The 16,460-nt window shown below is 43.1% G+C and overlaps 1 protein-coding gene across 14 annotated transcripts in view; it reads right to left on the bottom strand.

The window, feature by feature from the left end:
• UNC13B (unc-13 homolog B) overlaps nt 1-16,460 on the bottom strand; it is a 217,056-nt gene that overhangs the window by 31,258 nt on the left and 169,338 nt on the right. For 9 of the 14 annotated variants that reach the window (XR_016393585.1, XM_089913356.1, XM_089913350.1 and 6 more), the window contains 5 exons: nt 9,035-9,082; nt 6,412-6,458; nt 3,962-4,040; nt 1,697-1,771; nt 984-1,203 (listed from right to left, as the gene is read on the bottom strand). Coding sequence is in view for 13 of the 14 variants with exons in the window: in XM_089913356.1 (XP_089769482.1) it covers nt 984-1,203; nt 1,697-1,771; nt 3,962-4,040; nt 6,412-6,458; nt 9,035-9,082 (469 nt within the window). In the remaining variant the exon portion in view is untranslated. The remainder of the gene's footprint in view (nt 1-983; nt 1,204-1,696; nt 1,772-3,961; nt 4,041-6,411; nt 6,459-9,034; nt 9,083-16,460) is intronic. The other 5 variants (XM_089913362.1, XM_089913352.1, XM_089913355.1 and 2 more) reach the window with 2 other exon arrangements.

The following is a 16,460-nucleotide window of genomic DNA, read 5'->3' as shown; positions in this document are numbered from 1 at the left end:
GCACCAATCTAGCGTTCTTCAAAGAAAGACATTTTAAGTCAACAATTCCTTGAGGCTTCTTCCTGGGCCCCTTTTATGTCACATATCTTTCCTTGGGACAATGAACTGCTTGTGAGTCTAAACGCAACCTTCCTTTCTCCTACCACAATCCTTGAAGTTTCCATTGCTATGGCTGGGCTCTGAGTAACACCTGAAGACCTGGAGGGGCAAGAAAATACATTTCCACATCCCACATCCCCTACCCCTGCTCTTCCTGGGGTCTAGCTATAGCAGTGCAAGCCCAGCAGGAGTGGAGCAAGGAGATAAGGACTTAGAGTGCTACCACCTCCTGTGACAGAGACTTGTTGCTTTTCCTGCTCCTGTTTTCCCCATTCTACGATGGCAGCACAAGTCACATATTTAGCAAGGGCCATGGGAGTCTGGCACATTCTCCATCTGGATCTCTGCCTAATCCATTTGAAACTTCTGTTCTTGGCACTGTTGTCTAAATGCTCCAACTATAATCAAGGAATAAATTTCAGCTTCCCTGAGTCCTAGGGTCTAGACCTCAGGAGGTTTCTCTGTGAGGCCTAGAACCTCACAGAACTCTCTCTTCTCATTAGTTTTAAACATGCTCTAGTCACTTGGGCTGATTAAACATGCTCTAGTCATTTGGGCAATATGGCCACCATAGTGTGTACAATACTCAAGCACAGCCTCTGGGATCATGTGAATCCTAGAAGGGATTTTTATCTCCATCAGAGGACCCCAGAAAGCTCAACGGATTTTCCCTAAAGGTGCTTAAGAGAGTGCTACAAGACCTGTTATTTGGAATGGCAATGTCTCTTGACTTAGGACCCTACTTTCTCTAAAAAGGAAAGAACTTCAGAATCAGGTAGAATAGAGGGATGATGTCCCAGCCACCCTAGCTCTTTGTTGCCAGACTATTTTGGAGACGCCCTGCTGCCCATGCTTCCCAACCATCACCCCACAGGGAGACTCACGCTGCAGGCAGTCGGCATTGAGCAGGTCCTGGCACTTCTCGTGACACTTGACTCCACACTCGCTGCAGCGCATGCCCTGCCGGGCAATGCCCCAGAGCAGGCCTTCACACTCATAGCAGTAGGTTGGGGTAGTGGCCGTCCAGACCTCAAAGTTGTGGGGTGTGGTGCACGAGATGGGATAGATTAAGGCCTGCAGGGTTTTCTTATACACATGGGATTTCTGAAAGACACATATCCCATCACCCACCAGCAACTTCAGTTCTCTGCTGGGAGATACCAGAACTAAGACCCTTGCAGGGCTCTCAAGACCCCGGTTTCTCCTCCGGCAATTGAGGAGATGCTTTAGCTTGGCCCAGCCCACAGCCCAGCCTGGCAGAAAGAAGCCCTCCACATCATGTGCTCCTGGTCATCCAAGATAGGTCTGACCTGAATGCTGGGCCTGAGCCTTGTCCCAGTATTCAGGCTTTTTTAGAGAAACAAAGGGAACTAGGCTTACCATAAAACCCTGACATTGGTGGTCACATACTCCAACGTGAGATTAAGGTTTACTCCTGGTCTGGACCCTTGCCTCAGGGAGCAGTGTAGAAAACTTGATGCTATCTGTTTCATTAACAGAGTGTGCCCAACACTTTTGAATTCCCGGTAAGTTTGGCTACAGAGATGTTCACTGGACCATAGGCCAGTGGACTCTTGAAAGCCCATGGGTCACTTACCAGCTCTTCATCCTTGAGAGAGGTGCGTGTAGCCATTGCAGAAGTAATTCCTGCCTTCCGGGACTGGACCAATGACTGTGAGAGAAGACTTGCTGTCAGCCCTGGCTACTACCAAGGGCTAGGCAAAGCCCTGGGGAGGGAGTTTCAGTGACCAAAGCTATTTGATGATAACTCACTATGTTCTCTCTATTTTTACTGTCATTCACAGGGGATTGCCATGGATAATAGGTAATAAGAACCTGAGGTTAATATCCAAATCCAAGGCCCTAAGGGACTGTTCTAACAATGACAGAACAGCACTTCTCTCAGGGTACCTATCATCCAAAGAGTTTTTAGGTATCTGACCCCACAGAAACTCCTTGTTTAAAGGAAGGCAAAGGAAAATGAAAAGATTAGAATTACAGTCCGAAACAGGTCATGAAGAATAGGATAGACACACAACTCTGACAGAGTCACAGTCAAGAACCATCACTGGGAACTATGATTCTATACTATATCCTCTATTCTCTGGTACCACCCCCTGCCCACACAACCCCAGGAAGCCGTGGAGGCCAAAAGCCCAAATGAGCAGGGCACTTGAGAGTGAGAGGGGCAATGTAGCCTCATTGAAATCAAGCAGGGTAGGGGGTTAAATGTGACAGCTATGATGTCCTGCTAGCCAGGCTCTTAAATAGAGAGGCCCATGAATCTGCCAAGCCCAAGCTTCAGGGACAGCCCCTGGAGAGGCACATAGTTTCCCTAAAGCAGGGGACACTAGGCAGACAGAAGTCACTGTATCAGCCTAAGCGGGCAGAACAGTTGGGATGTGCCCGGGTGCTTGGGATATGGACTCATAAAGCATAGAAAGGGGCTCTGGAGACACTTACCATAGCCTGTGCAGAGGACAGCAGAGAAAGGAACAACATGATGTTAAAGCCCCACAAGGGCATGAAAGCGTTCAGAGACAACTGAGAGGTTTCTTCCCTATAGTCCAAAGTAGGAAACATGTCCCAACCCCCTCTGCCTCTATCCACTAAAAACTGTCTTCAACCCAGACAGCTGACCAGGGCCCAAGGCCTAGAAGGCGAGTTATGCCATAATGCGAAATATGGGCAAGGTTAAAAGACAGAGGAGAGGAAACAAGAAGTGAATGAGATACTGCTATCCAATCAGTTAAACAAAAAACAGCTGGTGAGCAAGGAGGGCGAAGATGAGAAAAAGTAGGAAGAAAAGAAAGGAAGAAGAGAAAAAAGAGGAGATGAAAGACAATGAAAGACGTAATAAAGAAGAGATGACATCCGAATTTATCTTCATCCAACCAGCTTGATGAAGAGTTGGTGGGAAAAGAGGTGCATTAGAAAGGAGGAAAAAGGGAAAGATATACAAATAGCAGGGGGAAGAAGGAAAGAAAGAAATGATGAAGAGAAAATGGCAGAGGATACTTCTACTCAGTCAATTAAGTAGGGAGAAACTGGTGGAGAAAAAAGAGCACAGTATGGAGGAAAAATCAAAAAAGGAGTGGATAGAAAAAACAAAATAGACTGAATAGGGAAAAAAAAAGAAGAAAATAGGAGTAGAAAATGGTAATAAGAAAAAGGGTTCAAGTCTTACTGAACATCTGGCTCTGGGACTCTGAGATGACCTGGGTACCACTCTACCCCCCACTACTCACTAAACTACAGAAAATTCCTTGAGCTGATTCTGCCTTAGGAGGTATGAGCCCAGATAGGAGCTTCTAGTCATGCTGGAGGTCTGAGATCAGCTTTAACTCCTAAGCCTGTTTCAATTCAACTCCACAAATTGTTATCACTACCTCCCAATGCTAGACACAAGGGTACAGAGATAGTCTAGAAAACCTATGCCTTGGGAGACTTGACTTGACCTCCAAGAAGGAGTCACATTTGTCATGCCCATCACACACGAATCTCAATTATCTAGGTCAGGACCAGAGGAAGTTTCCATTACAGGTCATCAGAGAAGGCTATAGAGACACCTAGAGGAGATGGATAACTAGAAGATGACCCTGAAGCCCAGCTTTGAGGGTCCAAGCTATAAATGTTCTAGTAGGAGCTTCAGCTAATGAAGAACCTGGGGCTCTGATAAGGGAGTGAGGTAATGTAAGGTCCTACTGAAGCCATCACTAAGTCTCAGTAAAGCTTTAAATGATTGATCATCAGACTAATACTTGTCACTAAAGGCCCCACTTCCAGTCCTGAAAGCTTGCCAAGTCCCAATGGGGGATATCCCAAGGCTACAGCCTAAACCTTCACAAGAGTCCTTACTCACCAGATCGCTGACAAGCGGCAGTGGCTTCTTTCTGCGTAGATCTGGCATGCTGTCAATGCCATAGAGCCCTCCAGCTGGCCTGAGGAGAGAAGAAAATATATCAGTACCTTTAGTCTCACCTTGAGTTACTGGCAGGTTCAATGTTCCATCCTCCTTGCTCATCTTCTCCTCAGAGGAACATGAACTGACCTCCACCGTGTGCCTTTAAGAGGGGTAAGGAGGACAGAAAATGAGTGAAATAAAGCCATGGGATGACAAACAATGGAATCTGCTCTCAGTGTCTCCTTCTGAGGTTTTAGCCAAGGATTGAGAGCTCTTTTATCCCACTGTGCCAGTCCAAGGCTCCTTTGTTTATTTGAAGGCCCTTGTGCTCCATAAAGCAAGGTGGGAATTGGTGGTTAAGATAGCTCCTCCTTACACTCAGGCTAGACTAAAGATAAGTCTTTCCTGATCTGCGCTAGAACAGCCCACAGGAATAGCTCTACAGAAGAGCTGCTGCCTAGGTGAGCAAGACTGACAAACAATAACATGTAGAAGGAGACCTTCTCCAACCTGAGTAAAAGAGTCACCAGTTCTGTCTATCCAAGCCTCCTGAAGAAAAAGGGTCTCCACGGAAAGAGGAGCCTGCATAATCAAATGGAGGCAGGGGAAGTGGATGAGAGACTTCCAAAAGATCATTTGGGGGAAAAAAGACCATCTAAGAAGGAAACAGCAAAGTGACTCAGAGTCTGGCCTAGCCCTATGGTCACATCAACAGGGACCAGGAAAAAATTACAGCTGGAGAAACTTGAGATTTCTAAAACTTTTATACCTTTTCTATACTTACTAATTTTGTTGTTGTTTGTCTGTTCCTCCATAACAATATGCAATAAAAAAACAGAGAATTTCCCCAAAAGAACACCCTTCTCACCTTGAGATAACCTGGATTTCATCCCCAACTCTTCTACTAGTTCACTACATGTCCTCTGCCAAACTTCCTTCCTCTCTTTGGGTCCTGGTGTCACTTCCATAAAATGAGGGGGATGAACTATAAAACCTCTCTGACCTTTTGGAAGCTATTCTGAGCTTCAATTAAAATAACTCATGTACTTGGTTTTAATGAAAGCAACGAGGTGGGGAAAGCAGGGTGGCTGGGTTGTACACCACAGCTGGTGTGAAAAGAGAAATGTCACAGAAGAGTAAGTGTGTACTGCCAGCTATATAGGCCAAAAATGGAGCCACAAATTGGGTCAAGGCCAGGAATTGGAACAGGCAACCCGATATGCTGATTTCTAATAATCTAGCTTCCTGAATACAGGCAGTGAACTTTGTTCTCAATGAGACTACCACACCAACAGTAGATCGAAAGTTGTGACAACTTCCAAGGACTAAGCTGAAGGAAGGGAAAGAAGACAACAGGGAGGCATTTAGAAAATCACTGCATGGCTCCATTTAAAAATAGCCTGGATATGTTCCACTGGCATGTATGGATTTTAAAATTATTTGAAGAAAAAAGCTAAAGCCCTGAAGAAGGGCTGTTGAAGAAGCAATGGGCGCCACAAGTTTTTGGCTAATTCTGAAAACTATAAAATGCACTCCTTAAGCCGAGAAGTTTTTTTTTGCAACACAAGTGAGCTTTTGACAAAAGAAGGGTGGCTCTTTCACATGTTTAGCTCTTGCTATAAAAAAGACAAATCACAAGGAAAAGGAGCATTTAAAAATACAGTAGACAACTTTATGATCTAATCTTTTCTCTTCCCTGGTGACGAGGAAGAGGAGGCAGCCACTGAGCATTTCTATGTCCGAAGGCCTTTGTGGGACAAGGAGGGAAGGAAGGTTCTCACGCTCCTGAGGAGTGTATGTGGGGGTGTGGGTGGCGCAGGTGCTTAAGCGCTCTTCTTTCTCAAGCACAGTCAGTGAGTTATAGGCAGCAGTCGAGCAGTTTGAAATGCCTCTCTGGTGCAATCACATGGGTCTGAAACTCCCAGACAGACAGAACACACAGAGCTCCTACGGGACGCTACTTACGTCTTCACTACAGTGGAATGGAATAAGTAGATGACTCACAACAGCTGAAGATGGATGGAGCCCAGGGAGTAATCTAATCAGCAACACTATCAACAGTGGAATAGAAGGAAACTGTCTCTAAACGCAGATGTGTTTCTAGTTTCCTCATTCCCATACATAAAGGGTATATCACCACTATGATGCAATATATCAGAAATTCCAGAGGTAAGGATAGGGGAGCCCCAAAGTTCCCTCCCCTGCAAAGCTCTCTCTTCTGTCTCTGAGGAATCAGTCTGCAGACTTCTGTCTTCTGCCCCAGAGAACCAAGCAGTCTCTACAGTGGAATCTCTTCCTTCCCCAGAATCCAGCTGATGAAGCTGTTTCTCCTGCTTCCCAGGGGAAAAACTAGAAGCAGCATAACAGACTGCATAAGATCCACAGAAACCTTGTGGTACAACACTTACCCTTCTGGGAGCCACTGGGGCAGAGAGGTATCACCATCATCTGCGATCTTTAAAGAGAGAGAGAGGAAAAAAAGTTAGATCCTGGGAGAGATGGGAGATTGCCATATTTCTTTGGTCAAGCAGTGAGCAATAAAGTAGGAAGCTCAGAGCAGTGTAGGTCACATACACCACGTGGTGACATAACCAGCCTGATGTGTAAGCCAATTCCATGATCAGCCAGGGCAACAAGCGGGCTGCTGAAATGAGTGGTACTTCACCTCCCTTCTCCCCAGTGAATAGGGAGGATATAAGGCCAAGCTCACAGAGATCCCAGGACTAAGGTCCACTGGGAATGTGAGAGCTGCCAGAACTTACAGCCCCTCACACAACCCACTGGTATATATAATAGTAAGCCAAAGCCAGGAGAAGGGTCCATGCAGGCTTCCACGCCTCACTAAAGCAAAAGGACAATTTCACATGGAGGTCAGTCTTCTTCCAGCTGTATTCCTAAGTTCTGTTGGCTGCCCCAGCGTCAGACCTGGTCTTTCTGGATTCCTGTCTCATCTTGTGATTGGACTTGGCCTAGGTTCCTTGAAGCTCTAACTCACTGACACTGAGTACAGTCTACATTTGATAAGCTCTATTTAACAAGAGAACCCAGGACGGATTAGATACTCGGATTATCACTTTGGTGAATTTTATGAGCTCTACAATAAGAAGTTGAAAATTGAGGCACCAAATAACTCAAGGAAGGAACAGTTAGAAAACACATTTTAAAGGTTTCTGTAAAAAGACCCAAAGCAAATCCTTCAAGCAGTGTACAGAGAGCTCCAAAGCTGCCAGGGCTCTCCAGAGAACCAATGGTCCATGCTGTTTAGGCTCAACACACCTACAGCTAGCGGGTCTGGGGCTTCCCATCCCTCCTTGTACCCCTCCACTCCCAACAACTTCCCTGCCTCCTGAGACCTGGGTCCAGCTAACTATCCTGAGCAAATGAGCTCCAGAACAAGGGAGGCAGAAGTAAGCTGTTAAGCTCTGGACAGGGGCGAAGTTTTGGGAGGGCTAAAGATGGGAGAAGTTACAGACAAAATGAGGCGAGAGTACAAAAAGGAGAGGTAGGAAAGGTTAATGAGCGATGTAAAAGTGGGTAAGAATGACCCTGGATCAGCATCAGGCTTCAGATGAACTTCGGATTTAAGACCGTTTTCAGTAAGACCCTTCTCAGGTTGCCCGTATTCTAATCAAGCCTATCTGTCTACTGCCTATAGCCCTTCATGACCACATTTCGCTGCTTCTGCCTGCTGCCCTGGTTCTATGAGTGGGATGATGTGGTAGAGGGAGGGCCAGGCCCAAAAAGCAGCCAGAAGTGGTTGAATTAAGTCTCCTAAGCTTCTTGTGAGGGGTAGCCCATCCCTAAATCCCCAGATCCTACCAACCAGAACTTATCCTCCCTTTGGAAACAGTCACCGCACTGAGCAGATCTTTATTTCCTACCTAGAATTAGATGTTTGCCAGAAACCACTGGGCTTAAGGAAACAAAGTCACAAAAAGCCTTTGGCAGCCAGAGTTCACAGGCTCAGATCATAGACATTCCCTGTGCTTAGAGGGGACAATGGGTCTGCAGAAGCCTGCAGACACAGCATAGAGCATGCACACGCAGGGCACAGAAGGAGGGCCAGGGGAATGAGAGGAGGTCTAGACAAAGTGCCTATAGGAGGTACATTCATAGATACCACTTGCACCTGAAGAAACATAGGTGAGCACAGATCCTGCACACAGAGCTACAGAACATGTGCACACACCCATCTGGGGGAGGATTCAGTATTCACTAGGGCCCGAATCACTGGCAAAAGAAACCCTTACTGTCTTCAGGAACCAGTGCTTGGAGGCACAGAGCGTTAGTATACCATGCATTCACATGGCATGGGGAAACCACATCACAGGTCTACAGAAGCTTGTGCTCACAGAGAGGCTAGGAAGCCTGCTCAGAAGCACACATTTAGGCCCCAGGCAAGAGGTACAAAAAGCCTACAGAAGCTCCTGCTCTCAAATACAAAATGTGAATGCATGCTGGGCTCAGCAAGGGTTTACAGCATATGCCAATCTGCAGCAATAAGTAGAAAATGGACACACACTGTGCAAAGTAGGAAAAGAGGAAGGCAATCAGTATCTGGGGGAGTCAAACTGAGCACAAGTATAAGCACACACATGCTACATTGAATGTGCACCATGCTGGCACATACATTCTCACACTGCTCCAGGGATGTCTGCAGGAGCACACACAAGCATGGAGCATGCACACAAACTGCTTTCAGGAAAAACAGACTAGCTGCATGAGCCAAAGCTCACGAGGCACAGATCATAAGCACACATGCGTACACACACACACACACACACACACACACACACACTGTGCTCAGGAGGGAGAGGAGAGAATTGACAACAAAAAGGGCCCTAAAGGGCCAGAGCACAACCTGAAGGGCTCCTCGCTTTCCTTCTGCAAGGAGAGAAAGAGCAGAAAAAAAGGGCAGAGAGGTTAGTAGATTCAGTTGTAAGTCAGCTAAACCTCATGGGACATGGAGAAGAGGGAGATGTCCTCTGAACAACTGGGTAGTTCACAGAGTCCAGCTCCCAGAATCCTTACCTCCTGTATTTGCTGGCCCCTGCTTTTCAGTTGAGAATCCAGATTTGGCTACAAAAACCAAAGGACAAAGTCTACCTGAGAATTTCAGTCACCCTTTCCCCCCTTTCCAAAGTGGTCTGCATGCAGGGTCAGGGCCACAAGACCAGCTTTGTTTGTTACCAAGGGTCACTCCAACAGGCTACCTGAACTGACTGAACACAGAGTGGGTTCCTTCCTCAGAAGCTCCATGAGTTCACTCTGAATCTGGGATAAGTCCGCAAACCCCAAAGGCCTGGTAGCTGAGCTCTTTCCATTTTGTAATACAGTCTTGGACACGTGTTTGCCCAACAAGCCCTGGCTTTCCCAGAGCCTAAGTTAAGTTAGGCCAAGTTAAGGCCTGGAATTAAGGCCAGGACCAGGATGCTCAATGGCCATAGATTTGGAGGCACCAACAGGCCACTGCCCTTTCACAAGTCACCATGATCTGGACAATAAAACCATGACTGCAATCCCAGGCTTGATTATCTACCAAATCCAGAACAATACACCAAAGGAAACTGACACTTCCAGCAAGCCACAGGAGAGGAAGAATAAAGACCAGAGATTACTCCTTTCCTATTCGTCAGAAACTACACTGCCTTCTAGGCCACACGTGCTTCACGAAGGCTTCCTTCTCTAAGGAAAGTCCACTTACCTGGGCCCATCAGCTCCCCTTTTCTTTTTTCCTCATCCTTTTTAAAGATCCACTGATATTACATAACAAGTAGAAGGGAGAATCATGGAAACTAACTCATAAGTTCCCGATTTTTCAAGCTACTTCTGATGACCTAATGGGTCACCTGACTTGACAGAAGAATGAATTCAGGAACAGGAATCCTCCAAAACAGTGCAGCTTCAGAAAAGTGGGTGAGATAAAAAAGACACTTCCTGGAAAGCGGACATGTCTCTTCTACATCTATTCCCTACTTCCTTAGAGCACTCTATTCCCTTTGAAAAAGAAAACTAGGCAAGGAACACTTTAACTGACCCTGTGACTCAAATTGGAAAGGATTCTCTCTTCCTCCACTATCTTAAATATCAATACATTGTACACATCATGTCAAAGCTACTTCGATTGTGTCCTTCTGTTCTTCCCAGAGCTCCCCATAATGTCTAAAGAAGAAAATTCAATCTATTGACAAGGCCGTCAAGGTTCTCCATGACCTGGCCTCTTGCATCTATTGGGTGAGCTCAGACTGATTCTTAAGACTTAGCTCAAAACAAAATTAATCTGCATGTGGGCTCCTCAGTTACTGAGTTATTGTAATCCTGTCTCAGTCCGTGGGTGGGGAAATAGTCTCAAGAGGTGAACTACAGAAACACAAAGGCCTTTTTTTCTTTTCTCTTTTCCCTACAACTTCCTCCTTCATATGGTACATCTTTAACTTGTGCTCATCGTTTTACCCTAAGGACCAAAGCTGAGCTGGCTTGAGAGGAGACTGTGTCTGTGGTTAAGAGACCACAGATTAGTGTAGGGAAGTGCATTCTGTGGTTCATATGGAGCTTTAACTTGGAGGCTAGCTTATTGGGTGTGTGTTGTTTGAGGATTCCTTTCATTTTCAGGCACATAAAATGTCTTGGCACCTCTACCGTGGTGCAGCGTGCCCCTTTTGAGAGTGTTTTCCAAGAAGCTTTAGGTAAGGGTGACCAGGCAGGGCCAAATTGTGTTGACGGGCTCCATGCACAATTAAAAGACAACAAAACAGTTCACGTTGACATCAGACGGAGGACGTTTGGTAATCTTTGATCCCCATTTGAGACTTCTAAGTGTCTTCCTCCCTTTCCAACATGAAAATTCAGTAAACTTGAAAGAAAATCATCTGTGAGCTCCTTCAACTTGTAACTCATAGCCATGATAATCCAGAGGGAATATGCACTGGGGACTTTAAAGGCTACAATCTTTGACAGTCCCAAAGCAGTGCAGCTCTGTAGAAGGTAGTGGAAGGAAGTTTTCTTTCTACTTTGTTGAGGAAATTACTTAGGAATTTAGATGGGTAAAAGGTACCCTTGCCTTATTCCACTTTCTTATTTTCTTAGCCCCCTTTCCTTTTGAAATGTTTAACTGATTTCATGTCATAGTAGGGAATGCATTCTCCATCCCCATCCTTTGCCCTCCCAGGAAGTCAGTGTATTGATCATCTTTTTGGGCTTCCCCTCCAAAGGACCTTTTTCTGCACTGGAAGCCTCCACACCTAGCTCTTTGTTTTGTTACTGCTGTGTTTAGATTAATTTGGACAGATCTTTGTGCCACACAGGAATTTTTTGTTTTTTTAAGAAAAATCTATAGGTGAAAAATTACTAATTAAACTGTGTGTGCGTCTATGTGCGTGCAACATAAAAGTACATTAGCACCTAAGGAACATGAATCTTGGTTCCTGTAAAACTGCAAATTGATATGGTATTAATAACAAAAAAAGACTTAGCTCAAATATTAATGCCTCTATGAAAATTTATCTGCCTTCCTCTCAAAAACAGAATTAGATGCTTCTCTACTATGAATACATGGTACCCATGCTTTTGTGCTGCACACTTCTATGATAGTATGTTGTTAGTATGTTTCATTGTTAATTGTCTGTATAAACATCTCCCTTTATACACTGTGAATTTCTTGAGAGCAATAATTACATATACTATATTATCACACCTTTGTAGTCTGAGGGTTTAGCACATATAGCGTTTTTCTGTAGTAAAAGGAACTTGAACTTTCAGGACTTAGAGAACAAGAGCCTTTCTAAGAACTTGTGTCTTCCCTCCCATCAGAAAACGTGCACAAGCTTTTTAGATAGCCTCATCCACTAGAAGGCAGACAGCAGAAGCAAGAACTACAATCCTGCAGCCTGTGGAACAAAAACTACATTCACAGAAAGATAGACAGGATGAAAAGGCAGAGGGCTACGTACCAGATGAAGGAACAAGATAAAACCCCAGAAAAACAACTAAATGAAGTGGAGAGAGGCACCCTTCCAGAAAAAGAATTCAGAATAATGATAGTAAAGATGATCCAGGACCTTGGAAAAAGAATGGAGGCAAAGATCGAAAAGATGCAAGAAATGTTTAACAAAGACCTAGAAGAATTAAAGAACAAACAAACAGAGATGAACAATAGAATAACTGAAATGAAAAATACACTAGAAGGAATCAATAGCAGAATAACTGAGGCAGAAGAATGGATAAGTGACCTGGAAGACAGAAAGGTGGAATTCACTGCTGCGGAACAGAATAAAGAAAAAAGAATGAAAAGAAATGAAGACAGCTTAAGAGACCTCTGGGACAACATTAAAAACAACAACATTTGCATTATAGGGGTCCCAGAAGGAGAAGAGAGAGAGAAAGGACCAGAGAAAATATTTGAAAAGATTATAGTCGAAAACATCCCTAACATGGGAAAGGAAATAGCTGCTCAAGTCTAGGAAGCGCAGAGAGTCCCATACAGGATAAATCTAAGGAGAAACACACCAAGACACATAGTAATCAAATTGGCAAAAATTAAAGACAAAGAAAAATTATTGAAAGTGCCAAGGGAAAAACGACAAATAACATACAAGGGAACTCCCATAAGGTTAACAGCTGATTTCTCAGCAGAAACTCTACAAGCCAGAAGGGAGTGGTATGACATATTTAAAGTGATGAAAGGGAAGAATCTATAACCAAGATTACTTGACCCAGCAAGGACCTCATTCTGATTCGATGGAGAAATCCAAAGCTTTACAGACAAGCAAAAGGTAAGAGAATTCAGCACCACCAAACCAGCTCTACAACAAATGCTAAAGGAACTTCTCTAAGTGGGAAACACAAGAGAAAAAAAGGACCTACAAAAACAAACCAAAACAATTATGAAAATGGTCATAGGAACATACATATTGATAATTACCTTAAATGTGAATGGATTAAATGCTCCAACCAAAAGACACAGGCTTGCTGAATGGATACAAAAACAAGACCCATATATGTGCTGTCTACCAGAGACCCACTTCAGACCTAGGGACACATACAGACTGAAAGCGAGGGAATGGAAAAAGATATTCCATGCAAATGGAAATCAAAAGAAAGCTGGAGTAGCAATACTCATATAAGATAAAATAGACTTTAAAGAATGTGACAAGAGACAAGGAAGGACACTACATAATGATCAAGAGATTAATCCAAGAAGAAGATATAACAATTATAAATATATATGCACCCAACATAGGAGCACCTCAATACATAAGGCAACTGCTAACAGCTATAAATGAGGAAATCGACAGTAACACAGTAATAGTGGGGGACTTTAACATCTCACTTACACCAATGGACAGATCATACAGACAGAAAATTAATAAGGAAACACAAGCTTTAAATGACACAGTACAACAGATAGATTTAATTGATATTTATAGGACATTTCATCCAAAAACAGCAGACTACACTTTCTTCTTGAGTGTGCACGGAACATTCTCCAGGATAGGTCACATATTGGGTCACATATCAAGCCTCAGTAAATTTAAGAAAACTGAAATCATATCAAGCATCTTTTCTGACCACAACGCTATGAGATTAGAAATCAGTTACAGGGAAAAAAACCTAAAAAACACAAACACAGGGAGGCTAAACAATACATTACTAAATAACCAAGAGCTCACTGAAGAAATCAAAGAGGAAATCTAAAAATACCTAGAGACAAATGACAATGAAAACACGACGATCCAAAACCTATGGGATACAGCAAAAGCAGTTCTAAGAGGGAAGTTTATAGCAATACAAGCCTACCTCAAGAAACAAGAAACATCTCAAATAAAATATCTAACCCTACATCTAAAGGAACTAGAGAACGCAGAACAAACAAAAACCAGTTAGCAGGAGGAAAGAAATCATAAAGATCAGAGCAGAAATAAATGAAACAGAAACAAAGAAAACAATAGCAAATATTAATAAAACTAAAAGCTGGTTCTTTGAGAAGATAAACAAAATTGATAAACCTTTAGACAGACTCATTGAGAAAAAGAGGGAGAGGACTCAAATCAATAAAATTAGAAATGAAAAAGGAGAAGTTACAACAGACACCGCAGAAATATAAAGCATCCTAAGAGACTACTACAAGCAACTCTATGCCAATAAAATGGACAACCTGGAAGAAATGGACAAATTCTTAGAAAGGTATAACCTTCCAAGATTGAACCAGGAAGAAATAGAAAATATGAACAGACAAATCACCAGTAATGAAATTGAAACTGTGATTAAAAATCTTCCAACAAACAAAAGTCCAGGACTAGATGGCTTCACAGGTGAATTCTATCAAACATTTAGAGAAGAGCTAACACCCATCCTTCTCAAAGTCTTCCAAAAAATTGCACAGGAAGGAACACTCCCAAACTCATTCTATGAGGCCACCATCACCCTGATACCAAAACCAGAGAAAGACACTACAAAAAAAGAAAATTACAGACCAATATCACTGATGAATATAGATGCAAAAATCCTCAACAAAATACTAGCAAACAGAATCCAACAACCCATTAAAAGGATCATACACCATGATCAAGTGGGATTTATCCCAGGGATGCAAGGATTCTTCAATATACACAAATCAATCAATGTGATACACCATATTAACAAATTGAAGAATAAAAATCATATGATCATCTCAATAGATGCAGAAAGAGCTTTTGCCAAAATTCAACACCCACTTATGATAAAAACTCTCCAGAAAGTGGGCATAGAGGGAACCCACCTCAACACAGTAAAGGCCATATACGACAAACCCACAGCAAACATCATTCTCAATGGTGAAAAACTGAAAGCATTTCCTCTAAGATCAGGAACAAGACAAGGATGTCCACTCCCACCACTATTATTCAACATAGTTTTGGAAGTCCTAGCCACAGCAATCAGAGAAGAAAAAGAAATAAAAGAAAACAAATTGGAAAAGAAGAAGTAAAACTGTCACTGTTTGCAGATGACATGATACTATACATAGAGAATCCTAAAGATGCCACCAGAAAACTACTAGAGCTAATCAGTGAATTTGGTAAAGTTGCAGGATTCAAAATTAATGCACAGAAATCTCTTGCATTCCTATATACTAATGATGGAAAATCTGAAAGAGAAATTAAGGAAACACTCCCATTTACCATTGCAACAAAAGGAATAAAATACCTAGGAATAAACCTACCTAGGGAGACAAAAAACCTGCATGCAGAAAACTATAAGACCCTGATGAAAGAAATTAAAGATGATACCAACAGATGGAGAGATATACCATGTTCTTGGATTGGAAGAATCAACATTGTGAAAATGACTATACTACCCAAAGCAATCTACAGATTCAATGCAATCCCTATCAAATTACCAATGGCATTTTTCACAGAACTAGAACAAAAAAATCTTAAAATTTGTATGAAGACACAAAAGACCCCGAATAGCCAAAGCAGTCTTGAAGGAAAACAATGGAGCTGGAGGAATCAGACTCCCTGACTTCAGACTATAGTACAAAGCTACAGTAATCAAGACAATATGGTACTGGCACAAAAACAGAAATGTAGATCAATGGAACAGGATAGAAAGCTCAGAGATAAACCCACGCACCTATGGTCAACTAATCTATGACAAAGGAGGCAAGGATATACAATGGAGAAAAGACAGCCTCTTCAATAAGTGCTGCTGGGAAAACTGGACAGCTACATGTAAAAGAATGAAATTAGAACACTCCCTAACACCATACACAAAAATAAACTCAAAATGGATTAGAGACCTAAATGTAAGACCAGACACTATAAAACTCTTAGAGGAAAACATAGGGGCTTCCCTGGTGGCGCAGTGGTTGGGAGTCCGCCTGCCGATGCAGGGGACACGGGTTTGTGCCCCGGTCTGGGAGGATCCCACATGCCGCGGAGCGGGTGGGCCCGTGAGCCATGGCCACTAAGCCTGTGTGTCCGGAGCCTGTGCTCCGCAACGGGAGAGGCTACAACAGTGAGAGGCCCGCATACCGCAAAAAAAAAAACATAGGAAGAACACTCTTTGACATAAATCACAGCAAGATCTTTTTTGATCCACCTCCTAGAGTAATGGAAATAAAGACAAAAATAAACAAATGGGACCTAATGAAACTTAAAAGTTTTTGCCAAGCAAAGGAAACTACATACAGGATGAAAAGACAACCCTCAGAATGTGAGAAAATATTTGCAAATCAATCAACGGACAAAGGATTAATCTCCAAAATATATAAAAAGCTCATGCAGCTCAATATTAAAAAAACAAACAACCCAATCCAAAAATGGGCAGAAGACCTAAATAGACATTTCTCCAAAGAACACATACAGATGGCCAAGAAGCAGATGAAAAGCTGCTCGACATCACTAATTATTAGAGAAATGCAAATCAAAACTACAATGAGGTATCACCTCACACTGGTTAGAATGGGCATCATCAGAAA

This window comes from Delphinapterus leucas, chromosome 6 (assembly GCF_059928025.1).
Source record: "Delphinapterus leucas isolate spDelLeu-1000000601 "Yukka" chromosome 6, BTC_Dleu_Yukka2, whole genome shotgun sequence".
NCBI lineage: Eukaryota > Metazoa > Chordata > Mammalia > Artiodactyla > Monodontidae > Delphinapterus > Delphinapterus leucas.
The sequence above is the reverse complement of the archived record's forward strand: the minus strand, read 5'-3'. Positions and strand labels throughout refer to the sequence as shown.